This window comes from Camelus dromedarius, chromosome 20 (genome assembly GCF_036321535.1).
Source record: "Camelus dromedarius isolate mCamDro1 chromosome 20, mCamDro1.pat, whole genome shotgun sequence".
NCBI classification, from domain to species: Eukaryota; Metazoa; Chordata; class Mammalia; order Artiodactyla; family Camelidae; genus Camelus; species Camelus dromedarius.
Window position 1 is genome coordinate 8,967,214 of NC_087455.1, and position 27,482 is coordinate 8,994,695.

General features: G+C 42.8%; 1 protein-coding gene and 1 non-coding gene across 6 annotated transcripts in view; both read left to right on the forward strand.

Moving 5' to 3' along the window:
• ASAP1 (ArfGAP with SH3 domain, ankyrin repeat and PH domain 1) overlaps positions 1-27,482 on the forward strand; it is a 313,187-nt gene that overhangs the window by 172,303 nt on the left and 113,402 nt on the right. For all 5 annotated transcript variants that reach the window (XM_064476843.1, XM_064476844.1, XM_064476839.1 and 2 more), the window contains one exon: positions 13,063-13,135. In XM_064476843.1, coding sequence (XP_064332913.1) covers positions 13,063-13,135 — 73 coding nt within the window. The remainder of the gene's footprint in view (positions 1-13,062; positions 13,136-27,482) is intronic.
• On the forward strand, positions 24,575-24,738 carry LOC116149056 (U1 spliceosomal RNA). The gene has a single exon (XR_004132691.1). It is a non-coding gene; the product is annotated as a U1 spliceosomal RNA (small nuclear RNA).

The following is a 27,482-nucleotide window of genomic DNA, read 5'->3' on the forward strand; positions in this document are numbered from 1 at the left end:
ACATGGAGAATGGTGTTTTCATGACTATTTTTTGGTCTTTAAATACCTTGTTGTACCTGTAATTATTATTTTCCTAAGAATGGAGCTGAAGTTGCTTTAAGACGAAAGAGCCATGGAGCTTGTGGGTGGGTGTGCGACTCCGAACTTCAGAACTGCAACAGAAATTAGAGGTTCACAAGGTAATTGCTGTGATTACAGTTTTCTTTTTGGCCCCAGACAGGAGCTCTTGAAACACAATATTCTACTAATTTTTTAAATGTACAGCTTGCAAGGCAACAAGGAAATTACTGAGTATGTACTATTTCTCCCTCATTTTCGATGAAAGTTAACATCTTGTTGGATCTCTTGCAGTTGCTGAAGAAAAAGCAGACATTGAATATATTACAACACACTGTTAAAAGGCTTTAAAAAAAATTTAAGTACTACATCAACCTTATAATATTGTATAAGGAAATTATTTTAAAAGAAAAACAGTTTCTAATCTGGGAAGCCCTGGGTAGCAATCAATAGCTTTTAAACATCTCTATGAACTTTTCTAAAGTTTACATTTCTAGATAATTCACATCTTTATACTAGCTGTGATTTTACATTGTAAATAATGGAATTTCATAGTATTTGCAAATCTCATACAGTAGACCTTCAATAAATGGTAGTTCTTATCTTTTCTAATTGTTACGTACGTAATTTTTAGTGACCATGTAAGCCCTCCTACTTGCTGCATATTTTACTCTGCCATTTCCCTGCTGTTGGGTTTAGGTATTTTTAGCTTTTTATACTGTGAAACCTGGTACTGTGTTTTATAGTATCTCCTTTTTATTTATTATTGAGGGAGTGGTGGTAGTTTTGATAGGAATTATCAGGAATGGTATTACAGTGTCAAATGAAGGAGCGGTTTGGTGACTGAACACAGTTTGTCCTGTATGTCAGTTGGTATACTGTTTCTCTGAAGCCTGTCCATTCATTGTTTTTATTACCTTTTTTATTTTTTTAAAGCTTTAGAAGGATAAAAAAAAAAAGACACTTCAATATGGTTTTACTTGGAATTATAAAATTTTTATCAGTGTGATTAAAATTCTTTGCGTATGTTTACTGTCTTCAGTTTCTTCTGTTAATGTCTTTTGTCCTCTTCTGAATCAGTAAAGCGGCAGCATAAGAGTTCACATACTAATGATGTCCTACAGATGTCCACTCTCTTTCCTCTCCTGGTTATTATTCTTCCCTCCTAGTTCTTTAATCTTGGTTTTGTTAAAAATTGATTGAAGTCATTTATCTTTCTGGTAGTATCTGTTGTTGACCCAAGGACATCATAAGATTTCTTAACTGATATACATAGTGTATTTTTTGAGACTTAACTTTGTTAGATTTTTTAAAAATACAGAGTTTTCTATATTGCTATCCCAACAAATATTGTTCCACAGGTGTGCGAAAACTTTCTTGATTTTTATTAGTATTTAAGTTATTTTAACTGAGAATTGCTGGGTTATCAAGTTAAACATGTTTCTTTAAAATATCCCAGTCTTTGATATTCTGGTGTGCGCTGGGTATCCAGAAGAAAGGTATGGTTAGCACACAGTGTTTTCCAACTTTGTCGTGGCCTCTTGTTATTCCCCAGAATACTTTCCAGCATCTCTCAGAAGCAGTTTTCTAATAGATCACAGTGTGGGATATACTGCTTGAATCCATTTTGTTGTTTTTTAATCTGATCGATTTTTTTCATGAGAAACAGTCCTTCATTTTTAGTAATCATCTTCATGCAGATGTGTAGCTAGGGTTTCTTGGTCTCCTCTGTCAAATTAGGCCTGTCTTCCTCTGTTAAAAAAAAAAAAATTACTTAACAAAGACCAGACCTGCGCTCGGCAGCTCTGAGGTGTGTGTTGGTGGGTACACCAGAGCTCTAAACTCAGCTCAAACAGAGACATCACCAGGGACTTAGGGCTCGTATTCCCTGAGAACGTCTACCCTCAGGAGCTGGGGGATGAGCCTCCTATAAAGAGCTTAGTATGCGGCATACTTGGGCATGATGAGAAGTGGAATAAAACATATCTTGTAATTGGAAAGACAGTCAGATGTAGAACACGGGCTTTGGAGTTATCCTTTCCAGGGTGAAAAGCCTGATTTTGCCATTTACTTTTTTTTTTTTTTTTTGGCCTTTTGAATACTTGATCTGACTCAGTTTCCCTCATCTATAAAAAGGCACTAGTAATGCTTGTTTTATATAATATAATTTATAGAGTCTTTGAATACAGAATTCAAGGTGACCTTTTCAAAACTTTTCTTAGAGGACAGAGGATATGGAAAAGGGACACAGAAATGGCTGGAATTAGAATCTGAGAACAAAGCTGAGGTTTATCCTTTTAATTGCATGGAGATCTCAAGTGTAAGATCCTTCCCAGGGTCATTCACTGTTCATGCCAGTCTTGTTGCTTTTTAAGAATGAAAATGTCTTTCATTTAAAACGAAATCGAATACGCTAAGAGAGGCAAAGCGGTAGAAACTTTCCTAGGACTTGCAATGTTTGATTTTCAGAAGAGCAGAGCCAGGAGAAGCTGCGTATTGGTCCAGTCTTCCAAATGTACAGGTCAGGAAGCTGGGAACCCGAGCGGTCTGAGGGGCAAAGTCAGACTCAGCTGCCTGGTGACCTGGCTCCTGCACAGAGTCCACTGCAAACATCAGGGTCTCCTGATCATACGCAGTCTTGGGGCGGGGCCGGGAAGCTGGCCCTACCACTGGGGAAAGGAGGTGGATGCCTATGTCGTATCTTGAAAGAGGAAGAGCTACCGTTTGTTGGAGATAGAAATGCAAGAAAAAAGTCATTATGGTAAGTGCTCTCATAGCACTGCGGGATGAAGAGAGATTCTTAGCGGGAAGGGGAGGATTTCACAGAAGAGATAATAAAACTCAATGTTGAAGGTTGAGCATGAGTTTGTAAGATTGTTAAGATGGTGGAGAAAAGGCAGAAGACAAAAGTATTGTTCAGAAAGGAGAGAATTGTTTGTAGCTACTGAATTGGCGTCTCCAGAGTCGCAGAGGCGGGACAGTGGCTTGGTACGTTTAGGCACCGTGGATTTGGATTGCCAGGAGTATGGGGTGAAAGGCGGGAAGACAGGTAGCTATTACAGGTTTTAAAGCAGGAGAGTGATATGATCAGATTTGTGTCTTAGAAAGGCTGCTCCAGCATTGATGTGGAGGATGAATGTGGGAGCAGCTTGGAGGCTGCTAAAGGACCTGGCTGGGACAGGATCAAGTCCTGATGTCAGGCAAGAGCCGCGGGGATGGGTCTAAGAACTGCTGCAGAGGCGGAGTTAGCTGGATTTCATGGCCTCTTGGGTACAGAGAGTTAAGCCAGAGGAATGTGACCTTGGGTCCAGCTGAGCGACCTGATGCCATCCATGAGGTACCCAGTGGGTGTGGAGGAGGGGCGAATGTATTTCTGGAGGAAGCCTTACGTTTGGGGTGTGGTCCTAGAGGAGGAAGTGGATTGAGCCACAACAGAAGTACTTAAGAGAAGTTCTGTTTGTGAAATGCCCGGCAAATTGGGTCTTCCCTTTCCGGTTGTGCTCACTTACTTTCCATTCCCAACACCAGCCAGAGTGATTTTTCTGCAGATCAGGAGTGACCGCCTTGTTGAAACTGCTGTGGCTCCACCTTTGACTTGCCTTTGCCTTCAGAATAAAACCCAAGCCCCTTCCCATGGCCTTTGCTCCCTGCGTGATCTGGCCCCCATCTGTCTCTTCATCCTACACGTGCCCACTTGCTTCGGCCACCCGGCCTCCTTGCCGCTTTAAAACACCAGGCATCTCTCTTCTCAGCAGCGTTGGCACGTGCTCTGCTGTTTTCTGTCTCCCCCGCCTTGAAGAAGAGAACTGTCCAGTCTTTGCTGGGTGTCGCGTGGACCTGGGCCTGTGGGAGGAGTAGGTATTTGTGGATGGGTGAGCACAATCTGTGGGTGTTCCTGTCCGCCCCCCTCACAATCCTCAGCACGGACTAAACACTTGAGTGACCTTCCTGTGGGCCAGAGCTGGGTTAGAAGCACCAGGTGGAGAAGCGGTCCCTTTTTTTCAAATAAGCTCTTACTTTCTTTGCCGACCCCAAAGATAAAGCCAACTGATTCTTTCTGAGACCTTTCCTACCAGTCACGCTCAGGGGTATTTTTAAGTAAGTCACTGATAGTTTAAGGTGCGCCTAGGAGCTTTCACAACATGTGCATCTCCATGTGCTGTTTGTCATGGTTAGTCATTAATCTTCAGCCTGTTCTCTGTGTAAGGACACACGTGCCAGCAGTCAGTTCTAGTGAAAACGATGTCCAGGGTCACGTCGAGCTCTCAGTAAAGCCTGTGAAAGCTGCGCTACAGTCCCCTAGGTGCGCCTGAGCCGAGTGGACTCCCTGCCTGTGGCTTTGACGCCTCCCGCCATGCCGAGCACAGTGGTGAGTTAGCACAGGGACCCACATGAAGCGGCCGGTGGGGAGCTCGGGTGGCACAGCCCAGCGAGCCGTCAGTGGACATCTCCCCACGTAGCTTTTGTCCCTTCCCCCTCCTTAAAGAGTGACTTGGGTTCTGAAGCAAAGTACTGATCCCAATTCCTGTTTGGCTCCTTCACAGAGAACTCCTAGAATGGGAAGAAAAAGGTTTTCAGGGTTGTCTGTCTAGTGGCCTGCTTACTGAAGCTTTGGCTGATTTTGTCTTTTAAAGGTTCCTCCATCCTCTGGACCCCACTGTGTCAGGTTGGAAGGTTGGAGAACTGATGCTTGAGGGTCAGGAAGACCCCAGGCTTGAATCTTGGTTCTGTCTCTGACCAGCTGCAGGATCCAGAGCCATCCTGAGCTTGAGTCTCCTTATCTGTAAAGTGAGGATAACCAAAACCTCCTTACAGGTTACTGTGAGGATTAAATAAGATAATATACATAAAACACATTCCTGTTGTTTTTATCGTCATCATCATCATCGATGTGGTGGGGAAGGGAGTTGAGAATGGGCCAATAAAGGATGTGAGGACAGTTAGGGAGAGGAAGAGAGAAGGAGACGCTGTGCGTCGCTGTCGTGTGAGGAGGGCATGAGTGTCACAGGACGGCTACCTTGAGCAGGGTCCCCCGGAGCCAGCAGGAAGTGACACAAGGTCTCTTTGGCCTCAGCCCGAGCTCTTAGCCACAGTGTCTGCTTCATCTCTGTGTGGTGCCTGGCTCCACTACCAGGCCCTGCTTCTCCCAGGGCTGGGGCTAACCAGAGGCAAAGGCTGCACCTGCCAACAAGTGATGGTTGGATGCTGGTCTGTCGGTGACCCCGTGGAACTGTGGGCCCCCTGTGGTAGCAGTACCAGGTGGTGTGGAGCCAGCAAGGATTCTAGCTGTTAGGTGCAGGGACCGAGCTTCACGGAGAAAAGCAAGACTGGGCTTAGCCCTTCGAGTGGGTTAGGGTCTTGTTACAGAACATGGGATGGCTGTGCCTCTCTGTGGCCCTTTAAGAGAAAGGGACCCATTCCACTTTGTCTGTTCACACTGCTAGTCCTGACGTCCGTGCAAGAATTGGAGTGGTTAAGCAGAAAGAGTCTTGAATATGACATCAAGGGGTTGGAAGAAACACTTAGTTTTTGAAATAAACAGTGTATGTGAAATAAGCAGCAGCATTTGTGAGTGCCAGTGGTGTTCTGTACACCGTGAATTCTCGGTGCTTTCCATGCAGAGGCAGATTCATGTGACTCATATTTACTGAGCCCCCACTCTGGGCCTGGCAGAGTCCCTGACCTCAAGATGTGTCCACACCTAAAGTGTAACTTCTGTCTACACAGGAAAGGGGACTTTTGCGAGTTAACAGTTCTATGCAGTTCCTTTTCTTTGGCTTGGGAAGTTGATAGTTTGGTGGTGTTTTCTTGCATGGAGTAGATTCTTAGAATCCTCTAGGAAGTGTTGCTGAAGTGGTACATTGAATCTTCGCTGCAGATCTCAACTGTGAAATGACTTACCAAGGGGAGCCCAGACTCTTAGTGTTAGGCTCTGCAGATCTTCCCTGCCTGTGGGTCAGATTCCCCCAACACAGCCATTCAGCTGCAGGTAGAACAGAGGACACCAAGTGTTTCTGGTTGAAATCAGTCTGAATCGAGGAGAATCTGAATCTTAAGGACACTTTTTATTTATAGTCTTAAAACAGCGCAGATAAACAACTTAAAGCCTATATTTGTGGATGACCTGTCAACTTTCCATTTTTCGGCTGTGTTATACAAATCTAATTTTATTTTAGGTTGATCATTTCCCCTTGCGTAGCAGCCTCATTCAACTCTTATTCATCTTGAAACTAACCCACGATAACGTCTTTACCTCTTCCTCTCATATGCGCTGCTGTCGCCCTCCCTCTGTTTGCGGGTCTTCGGTGCTGCTGCTGGTGTTGACTACCTGTGACACAGGATGATTCTCAGCGCCCCAGCTTCTGCTCCTCCAGTGAATAGGGGCTGTGCTTCCAGTATTTGAGCTGAATGCTGAAAAAAAAAAGAGAGAGAGCAGGCCAGGCCCCTTTAGGTCTGGGGAAGAGTGTTGAGGACAGGCTTTCAGCAGAGATGTCAGCAGAGGCACAGGCTCTCAGGTGGGAACAAGCTTGTTGGTGCAGGAAGGCAGCAGGTGTGGCTTAGACATGAGGAGTGGGGAGTGTGGGGACAAAAGTCAGAGGGCTGCGGGGCTGGGTCACATAGGGCCTGGCTGGCAGTAGTGAGGACCTGGGTTTTATTCTGAGAACAGTGAATTCATTCATCCTTCCTTCCTCGTGTGTGTGTGTGTTTTCCTTTCATTCAATACAACAAATTCTTACTGAGCATCTTTGTGAAAAAAGAAACAAACATAAGTCGTATCCTCAAAGAGCTTTTAGTTGAGGAAGAGTCACAGGTACCTAAACCCCTAAAATACAGAGTAAAGAGTGGAATGATTTGGGAAGTGCAGATAAAAGGGTAATGAGGATTCATATTTTATGAATAACTTCCTTCATCGGTCTCATCAAAAGCAGTACCAGGCTCCCCACTGACTGCAGTGAGAGGTTTTGCTGCTGTTCCTCTGCAGCAGGTGGAAGTGAGGGGCGTGCAGCTGGGGGAGCCGGGGGAAGACACAGTATTGGTTTTCACACCGAGGCCAGTGCCTGGCCCAGAGCGCTGTCCAGTGTGTGCCAGCAGTTAATGGATGCATGAGTGAGCAAATGATGTAAAAACCCGAGCTTGAACCTCAGAACAGACACTTGCATGGTTTGCCCGACCTCTCCTCTTGTTTGAGGTGATGACATGATGACTGTCTCTTCTGGTACCTTTATATACAGCACTCTTCATTACCACCTCGGATTACTTTCTGGGCTCATGCTTGATTCACACTGCAGTTATCCACGTACATTCCAGTATGTGCAGTCTACTGATGGATACAGAAACATATTGTATCGATTTGGCTCTGAGGCTGCATAAGAGCTTAAGTTATGGTTTCCTCCTCAGAGAGTTTATTCAAATGTCAATTAGGCATCTCCCTCCTCCCTGAAAAGTAGCGTGATTGCTCATCAAGGTGAAAGCTGAATCAGGCTCTGAACCAATATTAGGCCGATGTAGTCTTCCAGTGATTTCCGTGTTAAAGGAATTACACAGAAGAGCATTTGCTTTATGGTGCTTATGAGACAAATGCATCTGTTAAAATGCATTTTTGAAATCACCTCTCTGAATATGACTATAAAATAATAGGATGGAAAACACTCCTTTTTTTTCCTCCAAGTTGAGTTAAAAAATCTTTTCATGGAAGACATCACTTTGCTGGTAGGAGTGCTTGTTTCAGAGATGTTTTGCTGTCACTACTCCAAGTTTTTCAGGAATGTCTCTCTTGGAAGCACCTTCAGGGGAGAGGGTAATGGTGCTGGCAGTTTTTGAGCACCTGTTCCGTGCAGGGCCTTGTGCCAGCCACATCCAGGTATATTCATCTATTTAATGCTCAGCGTCTGCCTAGAGATATCTGTAAGAAATTCTATGCTATTGTTTTATTGTTACCTAATTTTTTCCTTTCTCTATAAGTATGCTCATAAGATTTAGCTGCAGAGATTTGTGCTTATTTTCAAAAAATCACATCTACCTGAAATGATACATTTTTCCCAGTGTATTGGAAAGAAAGTGCCATAGACTTAGAAAGTGGTTCTAAAATAGAAGATGGTAATGAGTAATAGCGATCATACTGCCATTGCTCATTTAACAGAAGTGTATTATATTCCAATAAAACGCTTTTTAAGGAAGTTGCCAGAATAACTATTTTAAGGTATAAAACTAACTTAAAATGTTTAAGTTCCGTCTATCCTGTTAAATCATTACTCATGGTACTGTATGGTCATATCCCTCATACACGTGTGACTTATACACACACACACATATGTGTATATATATACATACATACACATATATACATATATATACACATAGCACGTGCACACACTCGTACATACATTTAAACTTTGGTTATTTCAAACCCTCAGGGAAGAATTACAGAGAGCCAGGTTTTCTGAATACAAACTTTATTCTATTCAACCATTTTCAAAGCAAGTCTTGCATTGCATAGTGACTTCATTTCATAAGCATTTTGAGCTTCTGCCATCTACTGGGCACTGGGACTGGGAATTCAGCCATCAACAGGTTCCCTGGTCCCCTGTCTCTCATGAGCCTTCATTCTTCCAGTGGAGGGAGACCAACTCCATTATGGTGAACAGGTGTCAGCAGGACCATTTCCCAGCAGGGTAGTGCTCTGGAGGATCTAGCATGAAGTGTGAAAGAGTACCTGGGGGTGCTGAGAGGGCACACTGCTGAGGTTGACCATAGAAGGCCTCTTGGAGGAAGGGGCTTTTCATCCGAGGTCTGGATGAAAAAAAAGAGCCCATCATCTGAAGAGCTTCAGGAGGAGAGTTCTAGGCAGGGGATCAGCTGGTACAGATGTGCTGAGCTGGGAACAGGCGTGGCTGGATTCCTGTGCATCTCTGTGAACATCTGTCATTTGCACACTGTGCTCTGACCCACGGATGCTGCTCAGCCTGGAAGGGTGCGAAAGGTTCCATGTTCCTACCCTGAGTGACCTCTCACTCTTAAGGAATTTTTCATTCTTATGTCCAGTTTGTTATAATCTTTCTGAATCCTCTGGTTGCCAGTTTCTGTCGGTGTGATTTCTCTGGCAGTCTCTCTCTAATTTGCAACAGCCTGTATCTTCTCTGTGCACTCAGATGACCAGACTTGCTAGGGCTATGCCTGAAATAAAAGTAGCAAGTCTCCATATCAAGGTGGGAAGTGCTTGTCTAGGTTAACGCCCTTGCTCTTTAGTAACGTAGAGAAGGTGCGGTTGCTGTATATTGGAAAGTTCTCGAAGGGGCAGGTGTTACTCTGTTATTAGAGATAAGCGTATTCTTCTGGTTGCCCTTATCTATTCATCCACCTGCCCCCTCTCCCTCTCTCACAAACACATACCCTTTTGAGTTGTTCAACTTCAGATGCATACTTAGAAACACAGACACATATTTTAACATACTTTTAATGGGTGGAGAGTTACAAAAATTTTATAGCCATATCATCCGCCACTCTTTTCTTAGCTTTATTTAATTCTATGCGTAGGACATTTCAAAAGATGTCCCTGCAGGTGTTGCTTGTCTGGGAGTTGAGGGGATGGCCCTCTGTAGCACATTTAGACATGTGTTATTTCCAGAGGGAGCCTTGTTTGATTGAAGAGCAGTGTCCCCTGGCTCTCTTAAACAAGGAGCTCTTAAAAGTGCATTTTACTCAGCTGCCTTTTGCTGGTGGCCAAATACTAGAGTGTAAAAAGAAAAGTGTCACCCAGACTTAGCGGTGGCTCTAGCTGTCGGATGTTATTAATAACCTTTAAAAATAATAAGTACGTGAACTTTACATCCTCTTAGTTTATAGACAGGTTGGTAAAAATTCAACATAAATTCCTGAGACATTCCCCCCTGCAAAAAAGGAAGCAGATAACTGGTCTCGTTAAAGGTTACAGCCGAAATCTTCCCCAGCGCTTTGCTTATTTGGAGTCATTAACCCTAAATGTGCCTCGACATTAAAGCCCATCCATTAACTTCTCTGCGAGCAGAATCATCCTTCAGTGGCTGTCACTGCCCAGAGCTGAACGGATAGGTTATTTTTTCCCAGAAGCATCGTTTTTCCTTTCTTGAAAATAATTAAGAAATGGTAAGGTCGGGGAGAAACGTGGGTGTTTCTTCTGCAGTGGATTTATGGGTGGCTTGTTTGAAAAAGCATAGGCTGGTTTTTTTTCTCTTACCTGATGTGTGACACTCGGCAAGCTGTTCTGCTTCTCTAAAGCCCAGGGCTTCCATCAGGAAAAAAAAAAAAAGACAGCAGTAATACGTATATAAAAATAAATGGTGGCTGTTAACTAGGATTATTCTTAAAACATCCTTGCCACAAAAGCAGTTCATCAAGGGATAAGCCTGTCAGATTCTCTTAGAATGAGTGCCGATTTGTCTTACTGGCCCTGCTTTCTTTCCCTCACACCCGCCTAGCTGCCTAAATGTCTTCTAATTTCTTCACTCGGATTTGTCTCTGAAAACTGGTGGATATTCCCCTCTTGAGATGACACTCTGTTTCCAGTCTCAGTTCCTCTCAGATATCACTGGCACGCAGAACTGGATGGGTTGGGAGAGGGACTTCTGCTGTGAAGACCTGGTTCAAATTCCTCTGTCACCTGGGCCAGTTACACTTTCTAAGCCTGTCTCCTGATCTGTGAAAGGAATTTAATAATAGTACTTATGTATAGGGTTTTGTGAGAATTACGTTAGATAAGCTGTGTAGACCCCAGCACCTTTATGGTTCAGACTAAGCATTTATTTTAAAATCTTTCTTCTTATCGCCAAAGTGCAAACCTCAGGCCTCTGAAATCACTCACACTTTGTCTCTTCCCTGAAAGTGTATCATAAAGCACTGTTTCCTTAAGAGTGGTGTGCATGTCACTGCTGTTAGGTGAGATGATTTGAGGTACTAAACAGATGGGCATTTTCTGTAGTTAGAGATCCATAGTAATTTTTAGGGTATCTTCTATTAATGATAAGTGAGCCAGATCTTTATAGTGTATTTAAGTAAAAAAAAAAAAAGATGTGAATGGATTTAAAGAAAAATATTTAATTAAGTAGAAGTGCAGATGGGGCTTGGCTGTGACAGAGTCGTGGAGGTGGGAAGTGATGAGCTTGGTGGAAATGGCGTTCGGCTCGCGGTCTGAAAATGCTGATTTTTAGTCCCAGCATCCTGTTTGAGAGACATTAATGTGAAATGTGACTTTAGGACTTTCCGGCTCTGGGACTTTGGGCAAGTTAGTTCATCTTTTCCTCCCTCCCTCCCTTCCTCCAAGTATTTATTGAAGGCCTACCACATTTCCTAATCTGAAAAATACAGAGGCTACTTCACAGGGGTTTTGTAAGGATGCAGTGTAAGGTGATGGTGTCGTATGCACGTGGTGGTCTCCTCTCCCAAGCTTGTACCCGGCGTAGTAAGTGCTCTGTAAACCTTGGTTCTTATGTTGTTTAGGACTTGCGGTTGCAAGTGGTGGAGTCCCAGCTTCAGTTAGCTTCGGACAAAAGGAACTTTTTGTCTCCTGTGCTCAGGCTGCAGGAGGGTTAGTAGTGACATAGCCTTGGGGACAGCTGGAAGCAAGGACTCAGTTGCCACCAGGACTCCCTCTGCCTCTTGTCTCTGGTGCTTTGTCTCTGTTACCATCATTCTGTCTGGCCGGGTTCTTCCACACACTGGCAGCCCCATCGCATCAGGAAGGGACTGCATGTTATGAGACCAGCATGGGTCCTGCTCACCCGGCCAGTCACTGGTGCCCTGAGAACAGGAGCCACAGGAAAGGCGCGGCACCCACTGAACCTCATGGTTAGAGTGGCAGCAGAGCCCGTTTTGCAGGAGAAGGGGGATGATGGATGCCTGCGGCCGTGGCCCTGAGCCCTTCTGGGAAGGAAGTACTTGCCCTCTCTAGGCCTCAGTTTTCTCATCTGAAACCTTGAGCTTTAGATGATGTCGTGGTGTGATGAGTATGCATTTAATGTTTTTAAACCATGTATGTACAAGTTTATTATTATTGCTGCTGTTGCTCCTGCCCTCCAGATCTTGACGCACCATCCAGGGGTTCCCAACCTGTGGATGAATCATTGAATGTTTGGGGAAGCAGAGGGGAGCTTGAAGTTATTTTAAGAAGTTAGATTGACATGCCGTAAGGATATCTATGTTGCCTTGTTTTTGAAGTATAATACACATATAGAAAAGAGTGCATATCCTAAGTGCACAGTTTGATGAATTTTCACGAACAACACAGTTGTGTATGCAACACCTGTGGTTAAGAATCAGCAGTGACAGTCCCTGAGAAGCCAGCCTCACCCCTCCTCCCACCCCGCCGCAGCACACGTAGATTGCTGGAGATGTGTTGATGCATCACCTGGGAAATCATTTACAAGCATTACCAGCATCATGCTAGCATTTTCTATGCTGTGATTTTTAATCAACAGAATTTTTAAAATACATCTGGCATTATGTCAATTTTTGTTTAACACTAAAAGGAATCCTCAAGTTGAAAAGCTTGAGAAGCTCTTCAGGTCACTCTTATGTATTACACCCCCTTAAATGTTATCTTTCTGGCTGAGAATCCCAGTGGGTGATCAGACGTGGCTTTTTCCCTGGGAATGTCATTCCTGTCCTGTGCTTGCCTTTTTCCCTTCCCAGGTTGTAAACTCTCCAAGTGAAGAAATCAAGTCTTAAGGTTTCTTAGATGTCTTCTATTTCCTTTCCTGTGCGTAGCTTAACATGGTCACTGACCGACTACTGGGTTCTCCATCTCACCCAACATGGAGCCGTGTGGAACGACTGCCTTTTATCCCAAAGACATAAGTGCTCAAATCCTGGGCACGTCCTGTCTCTGAAATGGTTCACTATTAAGAAATCTGCCAGTTTGTTCTTGCTACTGTGCTCAGCACAACAAAGGCAGCTACAAATGAGTCATTCTTTTCTTTTCTTTTTTAATTTACAAACTTTTCCAACATCTTTTCCCCCATTTTTCTCTTTTAGGCTTTAGACCAAGATAGAACAGCCTTACAGAAAGTGAAGAAGTCTGTAAAAGCAATATATAATTCCGGTCAAGGTAAGTACTACCAAAGCAGATGACACCAGTCATGTATGTATATAATCTACTGGGTTGTTTTTTTTTTTTTTTTCTGTTACTTGTAAGTTGTTAATTTTATAGAAGACTTGATACAAATGGCAAACAAGTAGGTCAAGGAAATTCAGTTTTTCTCTTTTTTCCTCTATCATGTCTGTCATTCTAAACATTTTAACTGTTTCTCAGATAAAAAGAAGAAAAAGCATTAGTTGCAGTGGGTTTCATTATACACTTAAAAACTTGGCAGAGTTTTAGGTAATTTTGCCCCAAGTGACACAGGGGATATTTTAAATCTCTGTGTGTGGTTGGTCAGTCTGTAGTTCAGTGGCTTCATTTAAACACACGAGGGTCTTTTTCTCCTGGAGTGTACCTGCACACATTTGAAACTCAGGATTGGTGACAGGCATGGGTGAAAGGTAGAGAGGGGGAGAGGGGGCAAGGTTCAGTGGAAGCCTGGGCAGACCTGCCCACCAGAGTCGTGGCTTGTGGCCCAGGGCGTGCCAGGTAACCTGTCACTAAATGTTTTAATTTTGGTCTAATGACTTTGTCATCTTGGAGAGAAGAGTCTGTTGTCAGTGGATAAGGAGAAATAAACCAAATTAAGATGAGTAGTGGGTAACCACAAGAAATGTTAGGTGCCAGCGCCCCAGGGAAGGAGAGGCTTGGAAACATAAGATGAGTTTCAGGGGCTCTGACTCACATCTTTTGTTATCATTACTGCAGTACCAGCTCGCTTTCCCAGAGGTCATGTCCCTAAGGAATCTGTTGTCTGTAACATAGCAGAACACCTGGGAGGAGGGGAGGCAGCAGAATAGAATGGAAAGGCAGGGCTCTGAAGTTGGACAGGTGTGGGTTTGCATCGTTGCTCTGCTCCTTACCAGCAGCGAGACCTTGAGCTGGTTACCTCAGTTTTTCAAACCTCCGTGTTCTTCACTGTAAAATGGGGATCATGATATTATAGCATCATTAAAGGGATTTAATTAGTTAATATCTATAAAGGGCCTACCACCTCATGGGAGTTCAGTAAATTTGTATTTCTTATATTGTATTTATTTATGTACTGACAATTGTGATAACATTATAGAGCTGAAAGAAACATGGAACAAGGCAAAACTCAGCGCCCGGATCCTTCAGGTCCTTCCCTCCTCATCAGAGCTGAGGATCGATTGTCTCATTACTGGAAACCTCATCATCTCTTGTCTTCTTTCACGCCCCAGGCTTAGATCACTGTACAATCTTAATTAACACATTTTATATCCTGGGTCCTTGAGCGCTCTCTCTAATTTCTTTATATCCAATAGAACACTAAGTTCTAATTAAAGTAGATAAATTATAGTTGTCTACTTATGTAGTGACCCAGTGCTGTTGTTAAGTCTTGGCCTGAATTATATAACTAATTTATAACTTCTGTCTTAGCTTCTTTCTAATGAGCTCTCACGAGGTGGTCGGCCCGTTACAGGTACTAGCTCTTTGGGGAGGTGAGTGGAGTAAGTAACTGGGTGGTGGCACCGGGGAGCCTCTGAGGTGCTGGTATTGTCTCTTAATTTGGGGTGGGGGGCTGTTACATAGTTAAGTCCACTTTTTGATAATTCATCAAACACAACACTTAGGGCTTATGTGTTTTTCTGTACGTATTGTGTGTATTATGCTTTTTATACAGGTAGGTTCATTAAAGCATTGACTGTGATTTGGAAAAACAAAACAAACGGGGATTTGTTAAACAATGGTATGTCTACATAATAAAACATTCTATAATTTCCGTAAAAAGGACGCTCAGGTGTAGTGTAATCTAGGTTTGAATCCTAGCTCTGTCACTCCTTGTTGAATTCATCAATTATTTAATTTCCATGCGTCTTAAATTGCTTCATCATATAATAAGAAAATAATACCTAATTTACAGAGTATTATATGGACAAAGTAAGGTATTACTTAAGGCCCCTAACACACTGCCTGCCACGTAGTATGTGCTTAACATGTGGTAGATGAGAAAAAGTGGCAGCTAGGTCAGTAGCATGGGTGCCTTCTCTGTATTAACTCAGTCCTTCTGCAGATAATGTTGGACCAGCCTGATTTTATAAAGAGCTTAATGAGCCTTTATCTACCTCAGGAATAAGTGTCAGTTCTCCGTACCGTTATGGTGTGTGCTCGAGGCTCTCAGCTTGTGAGTCACAAAGGGAGACCGCGGGTTTACAGCTCTGAGCTGCTGCCGTATTTATTCCATTGGGGGCTCCATGTGACTTTTTATTCCCCAAGACATATTCCACCCTTTGCCACAGTGACCACATCATTCGGTAGCTCACGCAGAGGCTCCTGGACTTGGGGACATGCTTCTTTAAAGGATTTCCTTGGTCCCAGCCGTCCTGGGGGTGGTGGGAGGGAGAGGTTGTCCCTCTCCCTGTTGTATGTGTGTGAGGTAGACAGTTGAAGGGTGAATGTAGTTTGGTTGTCGTTTCCTCTGCCAGGTTGCACTCTCCTGTGGTTGGGGGCTGCAGCTAGCTGAGCTTTGAATTCCGCCACCAGAATTCAGAATTGTCCACTTTGCCCTAGGTCTGCGCTAGCTAATGGAAAAGCTTCCAGTCATGCATGGCTTTTTAAAATTTTAATTAATTAAAATAAGATAAAACTTTAAATTCAGGCCTCAGTCTCAATAGCCGCATTTTGAGTACTCAGTCGCCGTGTGTGACCAGTGGCCACAGCATTGGACAGTGCAGACCCCGGGTGCTTCCCTCGTCACGGAAGTCCTTTCATGGCCATAGAACATACATCCCGTGGTGCTGTAATTGTGGGCCAGTCTCTCTTGCATTAGACCAGTGAGTCTCAGTCCCGACTGTCCATTAAAATCACCCGAAGAACACTTAAAACACAGAAAGATGGATTCCCTCAGGCCCTCGCTCCCAGGGCTGTTCCAGAGTAAGGTCCCGGTACTGGGCTCACAACAGAATTGCTCCCTAGGTGACTCCCAGAACAGCTGGGGTGGGACCTGCTGCAGAGGACTTGGATCTCCTTGATGAGTGCCGGTGTTGGGTCTCTCAGCTTCATGCTTTGTGCATTTGCCAGCATAGCTTATGAGCTTAACAGACATTTATTGAGCACCTGTTGCATACCGCCGTGCTGGGTGTTGGGTGTCTTAGACAAATCAGACAGACTCTCTGCCTTTATGAATTTTACAGCCCAGTAGGATGGAGAAAGATTAATCAGATCATCAAATCAGAAAGTGCTTATGGCTAGACACTGGCAAGTGCCCTGGAGGAAAGCTTACAGGAGGGAAAGAGCAAGAGGGATCTGGCGCAGATGAGGAGCGTGCTGAGAGGAACACCTGTGGAGGGCATGCCAGTTAGTGGGTGTTCATGCTCTAAGCTAAGCCCAGCGAGCCTTTAAGGTAGGCCTGCCATTATCCCCATTCTGTAGACAATGAAGCTGAAGCTTAAAGAGCCAGATGGTCTCATCCAGGAAGCTGCAGCTAGCAGGGGCTGGAAGGAGAGCCTGGCTCCTCCAGCCTTGCTGTTTGCAGCTACTCTGGATCTTCTTGACGCTTGGCAGGGGCTCAACAAGCGTGGAGTGAATTACTGCTTGTCAGCTGGTTGGGAAGGACCCCAGGAAGCTCTGTGTCAGTGGCTGTTAAATATTCACTAATCGTGCATATTCATGAATGAATCTATCACACGCAACCTCCCAGCGTCGCAGTCCCTGGGATGACTTCGGTGGTTCCCAGGTGGGGACCACAAAAGCAGTTATCGTTCCCGTGGCCTGGAAGTGTGCCGATCAGCCCAGGTCTCAGCAACTCCTGGGGCCCAATACGGTTTCTGCAGTCACCAGCGATTACAGCACACCCGGGTTTTTGGTCAGTTTGTGTGGGCAGCACTGTGACATTTAATTCTTAAAAAATAGCTCAGTGAGTAAAACAGTGATGTTGCAGATCTTTCCATGATACATGCCTAGTGGAATCCAGGCCATTCCCATCCTTGAGCTTTTGGCGGCATCCAAAGAAGCCACAAGAGGCTGAACCCTGGTGTCTGTTTCCCAATATGTTTTCATAATTTTCTTGTTTTCTCACAGTGCTTAAGTGACACGAAACCCATCTGATGTTCTTTAAAGATTCAAGACGCATTTCTGTATTTCTGGTTTGAGACTACCAACCACCTACCTCCCCAGAATGATTTGAAAGATGGTTGAGATGGAGGAAAGGTCTTACTCTTAAAATGTATTTTATTATTTTTGCACATAAGCTTTGTCAGTTTTGGTTAGTAAATAGTATAATAATAACTGAAATTTTATAGGGAAAACAAATTATCCCCCTGCAAGCCCTTTAGTATGAAATGGCTTCTGCAATTTGTCTCTCTCTTATTTGTCCCTGCTGTGTATGAGGACGTTTTAAAAACAAACAAACAAAAAAAAACTGAGTTCCATGCGCTGCTTGGGTCAAGAGGAAATTTTCCAAGCCATTCAGTTGTCCTATGTTGTTTCTAAGGTTTAAAGTCTTAACAGTATTAAACTGTGGACTATATTGTCATGTAGAGAGTTTGCCTTGGTGTGCATTCCTTCCTCCTCTCCCCACTCTCTCTCTTCACCCCCCGAATATACGTTTAAAACAGCTAGTAATTTCTTGAACATTATAGAAATTTTAAAATGTTTCAATTCTTTGGCACTTTTTCTTTCAAAGGATGGAGCCTAATTTTCTTTCCCTGGAACACGTGCCAGACTTTGAACTTTTTTCTAATGAGGAGAATGTGACGAAAGTGATGCCGTGTTGTTTCCAAGGCCAGCTCGTAAAAGAAATGGCTTCCACTTGGGTCCCCCCAACCCTTTCATTTGTTTTGGAGGAAGCCAGCCACCATGCTGTGAGGACACTCGAGCAGCCCTGTGGAGAGAGGTGTCCGACCAAAAACGACCACTTAGCCCCAGGCAAACCTTCAGGTGACTCACACCTTGCTCTCGGTCTTTAGGTGAGACCTGAGGTCAGAGCAGTAGAAGTCGGGCTGGCAGTCATAGGATTTCTGCCCCTACTAGCCTGGGCATGCGTATGCATATGGTGGGTCCAGTGTAAGTCAGTGTATGTCTCTTGAGAAAGAAGAGCTTACTGTGTCTCAGTGCTGATGAGAAACAAAGTGATAACACACTATGCTTTTATAAATTGGAAGAGTCATGTGGTTCATTGAAAGCATGGGTGTACCAAATTTGTTGTTCTATCAAATGACTGAGTTGAATTCATTGATCGTTTTGAATATATTATTACCTAAACACACACATATACATCTTTCCTTAGCAATAAAGACCCAGGACATTCCTCTGCTAGATCTTCTTCTGTGATTAAAAAATAGTAATAAAATTTTTTGCACAAATCAAAATGTGTATTTCATTATCCTATGGTGGCTTCCTTGCGATTTATGCCAAGATATATTTGGAATATATTTTAGTTTATTCGTAACACATGGTACCCACTAGAAGTCTCTATAACATTGTTAGTCTGAAAGTTGGGACTTTTAAATCCCTTAATTTTAGTGAAGGAAAAAACGACAATGGTATATAATTTGATTACAAGCATATGATATGGCAGTTTTGTTTCTAAAATGTAGCTAAATTGTCGTAAGTGGTCCCATAGCTTTTTCATGTCAGGAAAGGAAGCACTTGGCTTTCTTGTTGCCTTCTCTTTTATTCTGCTTTCATTTTCAGTTAGGATTATGTAGTGAGTTGTTTTATAAGAACATTTGTGGTTTTTAAAGCAAAATTAAAGTGTAATGTTCACCTCAGATTTTCATTTTGATAATTTATCTATTTTAAGAAATAGCTCATCATGTGTAATGAAATCTAAGATTTTAAAGGTAAAGTGCTAATAAATTCATCGGTGGCTGGGAAGTGAATGTTTTTGTATCCAAGGAACTTCATTTTAGCTGCTTTCTTTAGTTAACATTTTCTCAAATTTAAAGGTATAATGTGAGGTGAGTTGTAAGTAGAGTTGGTAATTAAGTTTTGAGTCTTAATTATAATGGTATTTCCAATCCTCTGGTTTTCAGTGGGGAGAAAGAGTTTTCTTAACAGGGATGGATAGATAGAGGTAAAATAGAAGAGAATTTTAATAGAAAGATGCAAAAGAATAAAATGTCAAGAGGTATACAGAGAGCATAGTCTGTGTGTTTTCCTATTTGTTGTTTCTCGAGTTTGTGGGTGATAATTTGATTTTTTTTTAATTTTTGAATTAAAGTAAGATTGTTAGTATAAATAAATAAGCAATGCTAGTCCCTTAGAAGTGAAGGCTTTCGATAAAAATACTGTAAATAGATTTGGGGGTAGCGATTTGAGCAAAATCTAAACAAATTACTTTGGGCCTTCAAGGCATTCTGCATTTTTGTGGGTCCATTATTACTTCTTAAGAGGTGAAAACAAATAAAAATAATGAATTCCTTCAGAATGGTCAAGAAAGGAGACTTTTCCAAAAGGAGAGAGTACTACTCCTCAAATGATGTGGGTATAAAACCAGAGGAATTTTTTAAACTGCCTTTAGAAAATTGAAGTCTCTTTCCAGAATACTCTTAAAACTCCAGGCTCTTTGGAAATTGACAGCTTTTGTATTCAAGCCTTTGGCTCAGACACTCTGTCACTTGGAATCAGATTGGAGGTTGGGGGGTATAGCTCAGTGGTAGAGTGTGTGCACGCCCAAGGTCCTGGGTTCAATCCCTGATACCTCCAATTAAAAAAAAAGAAAGTGTCAAATCAGAAGCTGTCTGGAGTGTGTGTGCACATGCACTTCCTCATTTGCTGGTCTGGAATGAGTGCTCCCAATTTTTAAATGAGTTAATTTTTTATAATGTTTGCTGGCAACTTATGGGTACATGCTTCATGGGAAATTAACTGACTGTAAATGAAATTGGGAGCACTCATTCCACAACCAGTAGTTTGGGGTTTTTTAAAGCCTCAAGATGAACAACAAAAATACTCTGTTAAGGGTGAATATAAAAAAACATGTTTCTGTACCTTAATGGTCCAATTTTAATAGAAGTAATAAATTATAGCCACCATTTGTTGAGTGCCTACTATATGCCAGGTGCCTGTTGTCACTTAATCATCTCAACAGTCCTGTATGGAAGACATTATCATCCCCAGGTTAGGAGTGAAGGAACCTGCTTTAAATTACTTACACAGCTAGTAAGTAGCTACAAGTTTTGAAACCTAGTTCTTCATGATCCTCGAGCTGCTGAGGCAGAATTGCCAGGTTATTAACTGTCAGAGGTGAGTGACTAACCCCCAGCAGGGCGTAAAGGATCCAGTGGGGTGCAGAACTTGTGGGCACACCGCCCTGAAGTGCTTCACATGTGAAGAGAGACAAGGAAAACAAGCAGTGATCCGTAGCATGAAACTGTGAGACAGGTCAGTTAAAAAGGGGAGCAGTTTTGATAGTTCAGATACAAACTAGAGCTGGACTTTAGGACTTTCCACAAAGTATCTCTCCCAGCCCACTCCTGTTACTAAGGCCTTGATAGTTAGCCTAATTCATGCATGAACAGTGATGCACTTAAAGCAGTATATTCTCTTACATAGGCTAAACATGCCACCCGCATTCATTTACTGTGGCTTAGTTCAGACAGATTTGGGATCAAATGCTGATTTAGCCCTGATTGGTGGTGGGGAACATGTGGACAGAGAATGCCTTGAGCAGTTGATTGTTCATTTTTGAAAGTGGGAAAATAGTTTCTATCTCATTGGACTGTTGTGAAGAATTAACATGAGTGATTCAGACCCAGTGTTGGTGGTGGGGATGATTACCTTCATCTTCATCAACTTGAGGCTTTCTGAAATACTGGGGAGAGATTCAGGACAAGGCTAGTTTGTCATCCTAGACCCACTACCATGGAGATGTGTGCAAATGGCATCACCTTGCCCCCCACCCCACCTCAAGCTTCAGTTTTCTTATTCCTAAAGTGGGGCGGTAATGCCTACCTTATTGTGGAAATTGGGGAGAACATATATAACACTGAATGTGATACTGGGACATAGTAATCAGTGATAATTATTATAATTATAGTTAGTTGCAAAAATTTAATCAGAGCTGCAAAAAACTGTAGCTAGTATTTATTCAAATAGTTTATTTATTCTCATATCCTTTTATCTTTCTGGGACTCCAGTTACGTTTGTGTTAGACTGCTGGATGTTGTCCCCACATGTCATTAAGACTTTGTTTATTAGTCTTTGTGCTCTTTGTGCTTCAGTTGGAATAATTTCTACTTAACCTGTCTTCAAGTTTACTGCTGCTTTCTTCTGCAGTGTCCAGTCTGCTATTAGTCTCACCCAGTTAATTTTTTATTTCAATACTGTAATTTTTAGTTCTTGGATTTCCATTTGGTCCTTTTTGAGAATTTATATCTCCTCTGAAATTCTTCATCTCTTCACCCATTTTATCCAGCCTTTCCTATGGATTCTTGAATGTTTTTATAATACTGATTTTTAAAGTTGTTATATACTAAATCTAACATCAGGGTTGTCTGTGGTTCTCAGTCTCTTGACCGTCTTTTTCTCTCTTGATTTTTGGCTATATTTTTCTGTTTCTTTGCATGTTTAGTAATATGTTTGCATGGTAGACACGGTGAATTGCATGTTGTAGAGACTCCGGATTCTGTTCTTCTTCTGTGAAGTGTGTTTTAAAAGTACATTGTTAAATTGCTAGTGATCACCATCACCTTGATCCTGTAAAACTTTTTCTTAGGGTGAGTTTTAGTTTTGCCCCTACTCCTAGAATATAGCCCTTAGTCCGAAGGCATGGACCTTGGGGTTTCAGCCTGAAGTGTTTACCAAGCCCTGCCAACTTTGTGCGTCTTGAATTCATACTTTCTCGGCATTGGGAAGTGGCTGAAATCTGCTCAGCTCTAAGATGTCGTTTTCCGCTGGGCTTATCATTCATGCATGTGCAGTTCAAGGTCAGTCAAGGATTTGAAGGGAGACTATATACAGATTTGAGGGTTCTCCTTTCTGTGACTTCCTCCTTTCTAAAATCCCCCCCCATTAATTTCCAGCTGCTAATGCAATCTTGAACTCTGACCTTTGGCACCTCAGCTCAGTAACAGGCCACTTGCTGCTGAAGTTCTGTACTCCTTGCCCAGCATGGACCGAAGTCTGCCTTCAGTTAAATGTGGTCTTCCCCAGAGCAGTTCCCTTCCTTGAAGGATAATATCCCCTCCTGTTTCTTCATATTTTTGTTTCCTCTCCAGTGGCTTCGAATGGTTTTTTTATATTTTGTCCATCATTTTTCATTGTTACTGACAAGAGCCTTGTTGTAGTACAAATTACTCTGTCAAGTTATCAGCTACAGACCTTTGTTTATTAAAATTATATACGAGTAATTAATTTATTAAGCACTTCTTGAGCATATAGCTGTAAGGAATTGACAGAACACTGTTGGCTCACAGGAGGTTACTATGCTTTAGGGCAATTGGACTTGCATAAATAATTAATATATGATGGTATATGACAAATGACTTAAGAGGGGTATAACTTCAGCTCAGGTTAGTGGAGTTAAAAATTGGGATTTCATTTATTCAGTCAAAACTATTAAGTGCCAGAGAGGGGAGTGGGTAATAGGATGAACAGGATAAGCAGTGATTTCTTTACTCTTGAACTCAGTTTATTGCAAAGTAAAATGTATTTACCTACATTCATGCTTTATTTGAGGTTAAGTTTTAAGGTCTGGGTAAATAGAAAGTAACCCATGGGGTCAAAATAAGCCTTGAAAATCTTTGGATGGCCTATAAAGTACATTTAAATCGCAACTCCTTTGGTGTTTTTGCAAAGTACTGGCGTTCCTTTAGGAGCCCTGCTGTTTAACACACACACAGATACACACACACACACACACAGATACACACACAGATACACACACACACACACACACACACACACATCTTTAAGCCAGTCACCTTTAGCCCAGGGAGAGGCTCCCTCTTTGAGCAGGTGAAGAAAGAGCAGGTGGCATCAGTCCTCCTGCCCCCGGGACACATGCTTATTGAGAGGAATGGGGGCCCTGGTGCTTCTTACGTTGTTTTTGCTCTCTCTGTCTTGTTCTTTCAGATTTACTAAGTTAAATCGCATCAGGTAAAGGCACAGATGTGTAACCCCATTCGTGGTTTTTCCGTCCTTCTCTACTAATCCTCTTTAGCATTTAAAGATTCAGGTTAGCGACGAGCTATAGGTTTCCTTCAGGAGCACCTTCCTCCTTTGAGCAGACCCTCCTTGACAGTTTCAGTCAGGGTTCTGTAGCCTGCCTGTACCTCGCTGCCTCTTACTGCGAACTGCATTTTGACTTGGATGACTGATACCTCAGCAAATTCAGATTACTTTTTCCTGTATAAAGACGTTTCACTTAAACTGTTGCAGGGTCTGGAGGAAAACCAGGGTCTTTGGGTTTTTTTCTGTGCATGATATTCTCTCCAGGTTTGCCTAAACCATTCCTCTTTGGCACATGCTCTCCCACCACCTAGACTATCACATGTGAAGCAGCTCCATCACGGTTCTTCACGCAAAGGCGACCGTGCTCTGCGATAACCCCTTGGAAGCAGTTGTGTGTGTGTTGAGTTGCATTTGTGGCTTTGGGTGTGGGCAAGAATTCTAAAGTATTTGTTTCCAGGACTGGAGGGACTTTCCAGTGGAGTCTTTAGCCCAGAAAGATAACTACTTATTGATTTTTCTGATGCCCTGTTTGGGTATGGAAATCAAGCAAGTTGCTATTGATTCTGAAGTGTTCGCGGAGCATCAGTCCCGTAGGACAGAACACTCGGGGGCTGTCAGAGGATGACTTGCATGGACGGTTTGTCGCTTGCATTCACAGACAGCAGAAGGATATTCTTTCCCATCTCAGATAATTGATCACACATACACTTTTTCTCTGTGGAGAATTGCAGGGCACTGCTACCCTGGAACACCTGGGGCTGATTTTTTTTTAATGGCATTTTCGGTTTAGATTTTTTTCTCACTGTGGAAGTATAATGTGTATGAACATGTTTGATAGAAAAGAAAATACAAATCTGCTGGGTTTCTGTTTAAACTCTTTCTCGTTGTGTGCATTCTCCATCACACATGGCACACTGCAGTGACATCCGCACGTGTCCCTCCACAGCCTTCCTCCTGCTTGTCTGTTGTCCTCCCTCAGGGAGAGGCCTTTTTCCAGGAGTTCCGAGTGGAGATGCCTGTGTGACTGTTGTGTTTGGGGGTGTTCTGTGCTGCGTGCCTTGTGAGGAGTTGGGGGAGAGCAGTGGCCCCGGAGCAGGAGAGCTGGGATGTGACCTCTGCCCTAGGCAGAAGTCGCTTACATTTCTTAGCAAGTCCCTTCATTTCTCAGGACCTCATTTTCTTATCTATGAAACAGAGAAGATGATCTTTACCATGTCTATTTATGAAAGAGTTAGTGGTTATAAAATGAGAGGAAGACTCCTTTGCAGCAGGCTTACCTGGCAGGGGAGACACCATGATGGCCAAGGTGGTTTTCCCAGGGCGAGGCTCATCCATTGCACCCCGGATGTGCTGAGCCCTGCAGTTTCCCCAAGCTGGGGACTCTCAAGTGCATGATTTGCGGTAGTAAGGGACTGCGTTTGTACTTTCCTCTCTATTTAAAAAAAAATTCTTTTGCAACCTAAAGTGCATAGTCACACCCTAAGGGGAGTTGATGCCTTTCCCCAGTGACCTTTCGATCTCTTCTGTAGTCATGTGCTGTTGCCTCCCTCGACCTCACTGTACTCTGCACCCATCGAAAGCAAGAAGCCTGGTCTTTAGATTCAGCTCACTTTTCTTCTGTGACTCTGACCGGTCTCAGGTTGTAGATCCCTTTTAACGTGAGGGAAAAAGTGAACCTTCTCTGAATTTAAAAAAAAAAAAAAACTTGCAAGACAGAATTTTTCAGTCAGTTTTAGGGGCTTTTGGTGCCCTTGAAATTGAGATCAGAACCATTGATTGATATAAATAGTATGTTAGCACATAATATATATGTGTGATTAATACATAAATGAATGGTTACATACGTAAGCATTGATTGGAAATATATGCTTAAAAATGTTTTAATGATGAGAATGGATGATCAGAAATAGTCTTGGGAGCACCGGTCCAGAGGGTATCTGCTCAGGCTAGCCTATAGGCTACCCCATCTGCCAGGCCTGCCCCTCCTGGGGTCTTGAGGTTTTATTTTCTCTCTGATTATTTTCCACATAACTTATAAATCAAGAAACTAAAGCCATGAAGGACTACGAGATGCACCCAAGGCCACAAACCCAGTGGCCTAAATAACCTTTGTGTCTCAGTGCGGATGCATGATGAAAGTTTATGAATTAATCGTAAAATGTGGAGCCGTATTTCCTGAAGTACACCTGTTTCTGAGAAAGCTCGGCTCTGTTAGACGATGGGCACTCATGCTGTGGGACACTGGGGGAGGAAAGGAGTTGGTTGTCTCTTTTCTAGCTCTTCTTAGGGACCAGATCCCAAAGCATTAAAATTACCTTGAGATCCGTCAGCAAACCGAAGTGTGATGTGTGTTTTATCTGGCAGCTAGGAAGCCTGAATAATGGAGCCAGAAGAGAGAACATTTCTGCTTCTGCCATAATGGAGTGATGTTCAAGTGCCGTTTTTAAATGCTGAGTAATAGCCCCGTGGAACTCTGCAGGCATCCTTTCTCAGGCCCTGTTAGTTAATGGATTTGTCAGTGCTGCAGAAATGGGAGTCTGCCTGCTGAGTTTCCAGATAACACCCCAGGGGCTGGATCACATTCTTGCAGAAGCTTGGCTAGAACTTTGAAGGAACAAATCCAAATTCAAAATGACCTTGAAAAATCAGAGGAATCAATCATCCAAAGTGGTATGGAGAAAGACAATTTAAAAAAAAATGTACAAAGGGCTTTCTGCCTCCAAGGATGTTGCCTTTAATCGTAACAATAGATTTGTGCAGGAGGTGGCGGTGGGAGCAGGTGGGGAAACTGGGGCCCAGGGATATGAAAGAACTGCTCATAATCAAGTGGAAATTCTCTCTGAACTGGAGAATGTTATATGTCAGAAAATACAGACTTTGGACTCAAAAATCCAGCCTTCATCCCCCAATGACATGGTGTCTATAAAATTAAAACAGGTTGTTTTCAAATTTACAAGATGGATGTTTGGCTTCATGGATTGGCGTGGGAAAGGGGATCTGAGCACCAGTCTGACCATGAACAGGGATGGAGGGCAGTGCTTTTAAACTCAGCATCCCTGGTTCTAGACTGAAGACAGTGAGCTCTAGAGAGACCCAAGGCCCTGTGTTAGTTACGCCGTGTCTCTCCACACTTAAGCAGGCACTAGCTTCTTAATCCCTGGGTACTTGACGGTGCCTCTGTGGTAGGCTCTTGCCTCCTACCTGGAACGGGCATTACCCCAATCTGCTTGCTAACCAGCTGTTCGTTCTTCAGGTTGCTACTCAGTTCCCATCTCTTGTGAAACCTAACCTGCTCCATCCAAGTTTTGCCATGTATTCATTTATTTATCGGATATTAAATGGGTGCCTATGACAGGCTGTGTTAAATAAACAATGTATTTTCATACAGAGGAGAGGAAAGTCAGAACTCTTCCTCATGACATATGACTACATCCATTGCTGATGGATTAAGTATTTAAATATTAAAAGAGTAAAACTGAACTAAATATTAGAAGGTTTTAGGACATTTTAAATAACATTAGAACCCTTCTTCGTGCTGTATGAATAAATATATTGCATTGGATTAAAGATTTATATGTTTAGAAAAAATGCCGAGTATTAGAAGGTTTTTAGGAGCATAAGCAAGGCAGGAAACCCAAACGTCTTTTGGGTAAAGATTGGTATATTTGACTACATGAAATTTCAGAAGTTCTGTATGACAAAGGACACCATAAAGAAAGTTAAAAGACAAATGAGAAGGGGGAAGTTATAGCTCATGTGATAGAGTGCGTGCTTAACATGCATGAAGTCCTTGATTCAATCCCCGGTACCTCCTCTAAAAAATATATTAAATAAATAAACTTCATTACCTCCCCCCCAAAAAATTTTTTTTAAAGACAAATGGGAGAAAATATTTGTGACAAATATTACAAAAGATTGCCATCCCTCATGCAAGACAGTTTTCTTACAAACAGGAAAAAGACAAGCAGTGGGAAACTAGGGTACGTGGGGAAATAGGCGAAAAGGAAACACGAATGGACAGTAAAGTACAGAAAGGTACTCAGGCTTACCGTATTCAAGTTTTTCACATCCATGTGGCAGGAATTAAAAAGAATAATGACATGTGGTGAGTTGATAGAGAAACAGACCGTTTTATATCTGCATTGCCGTTCAGGTTGTGGTTGCTACAACCAGCCTC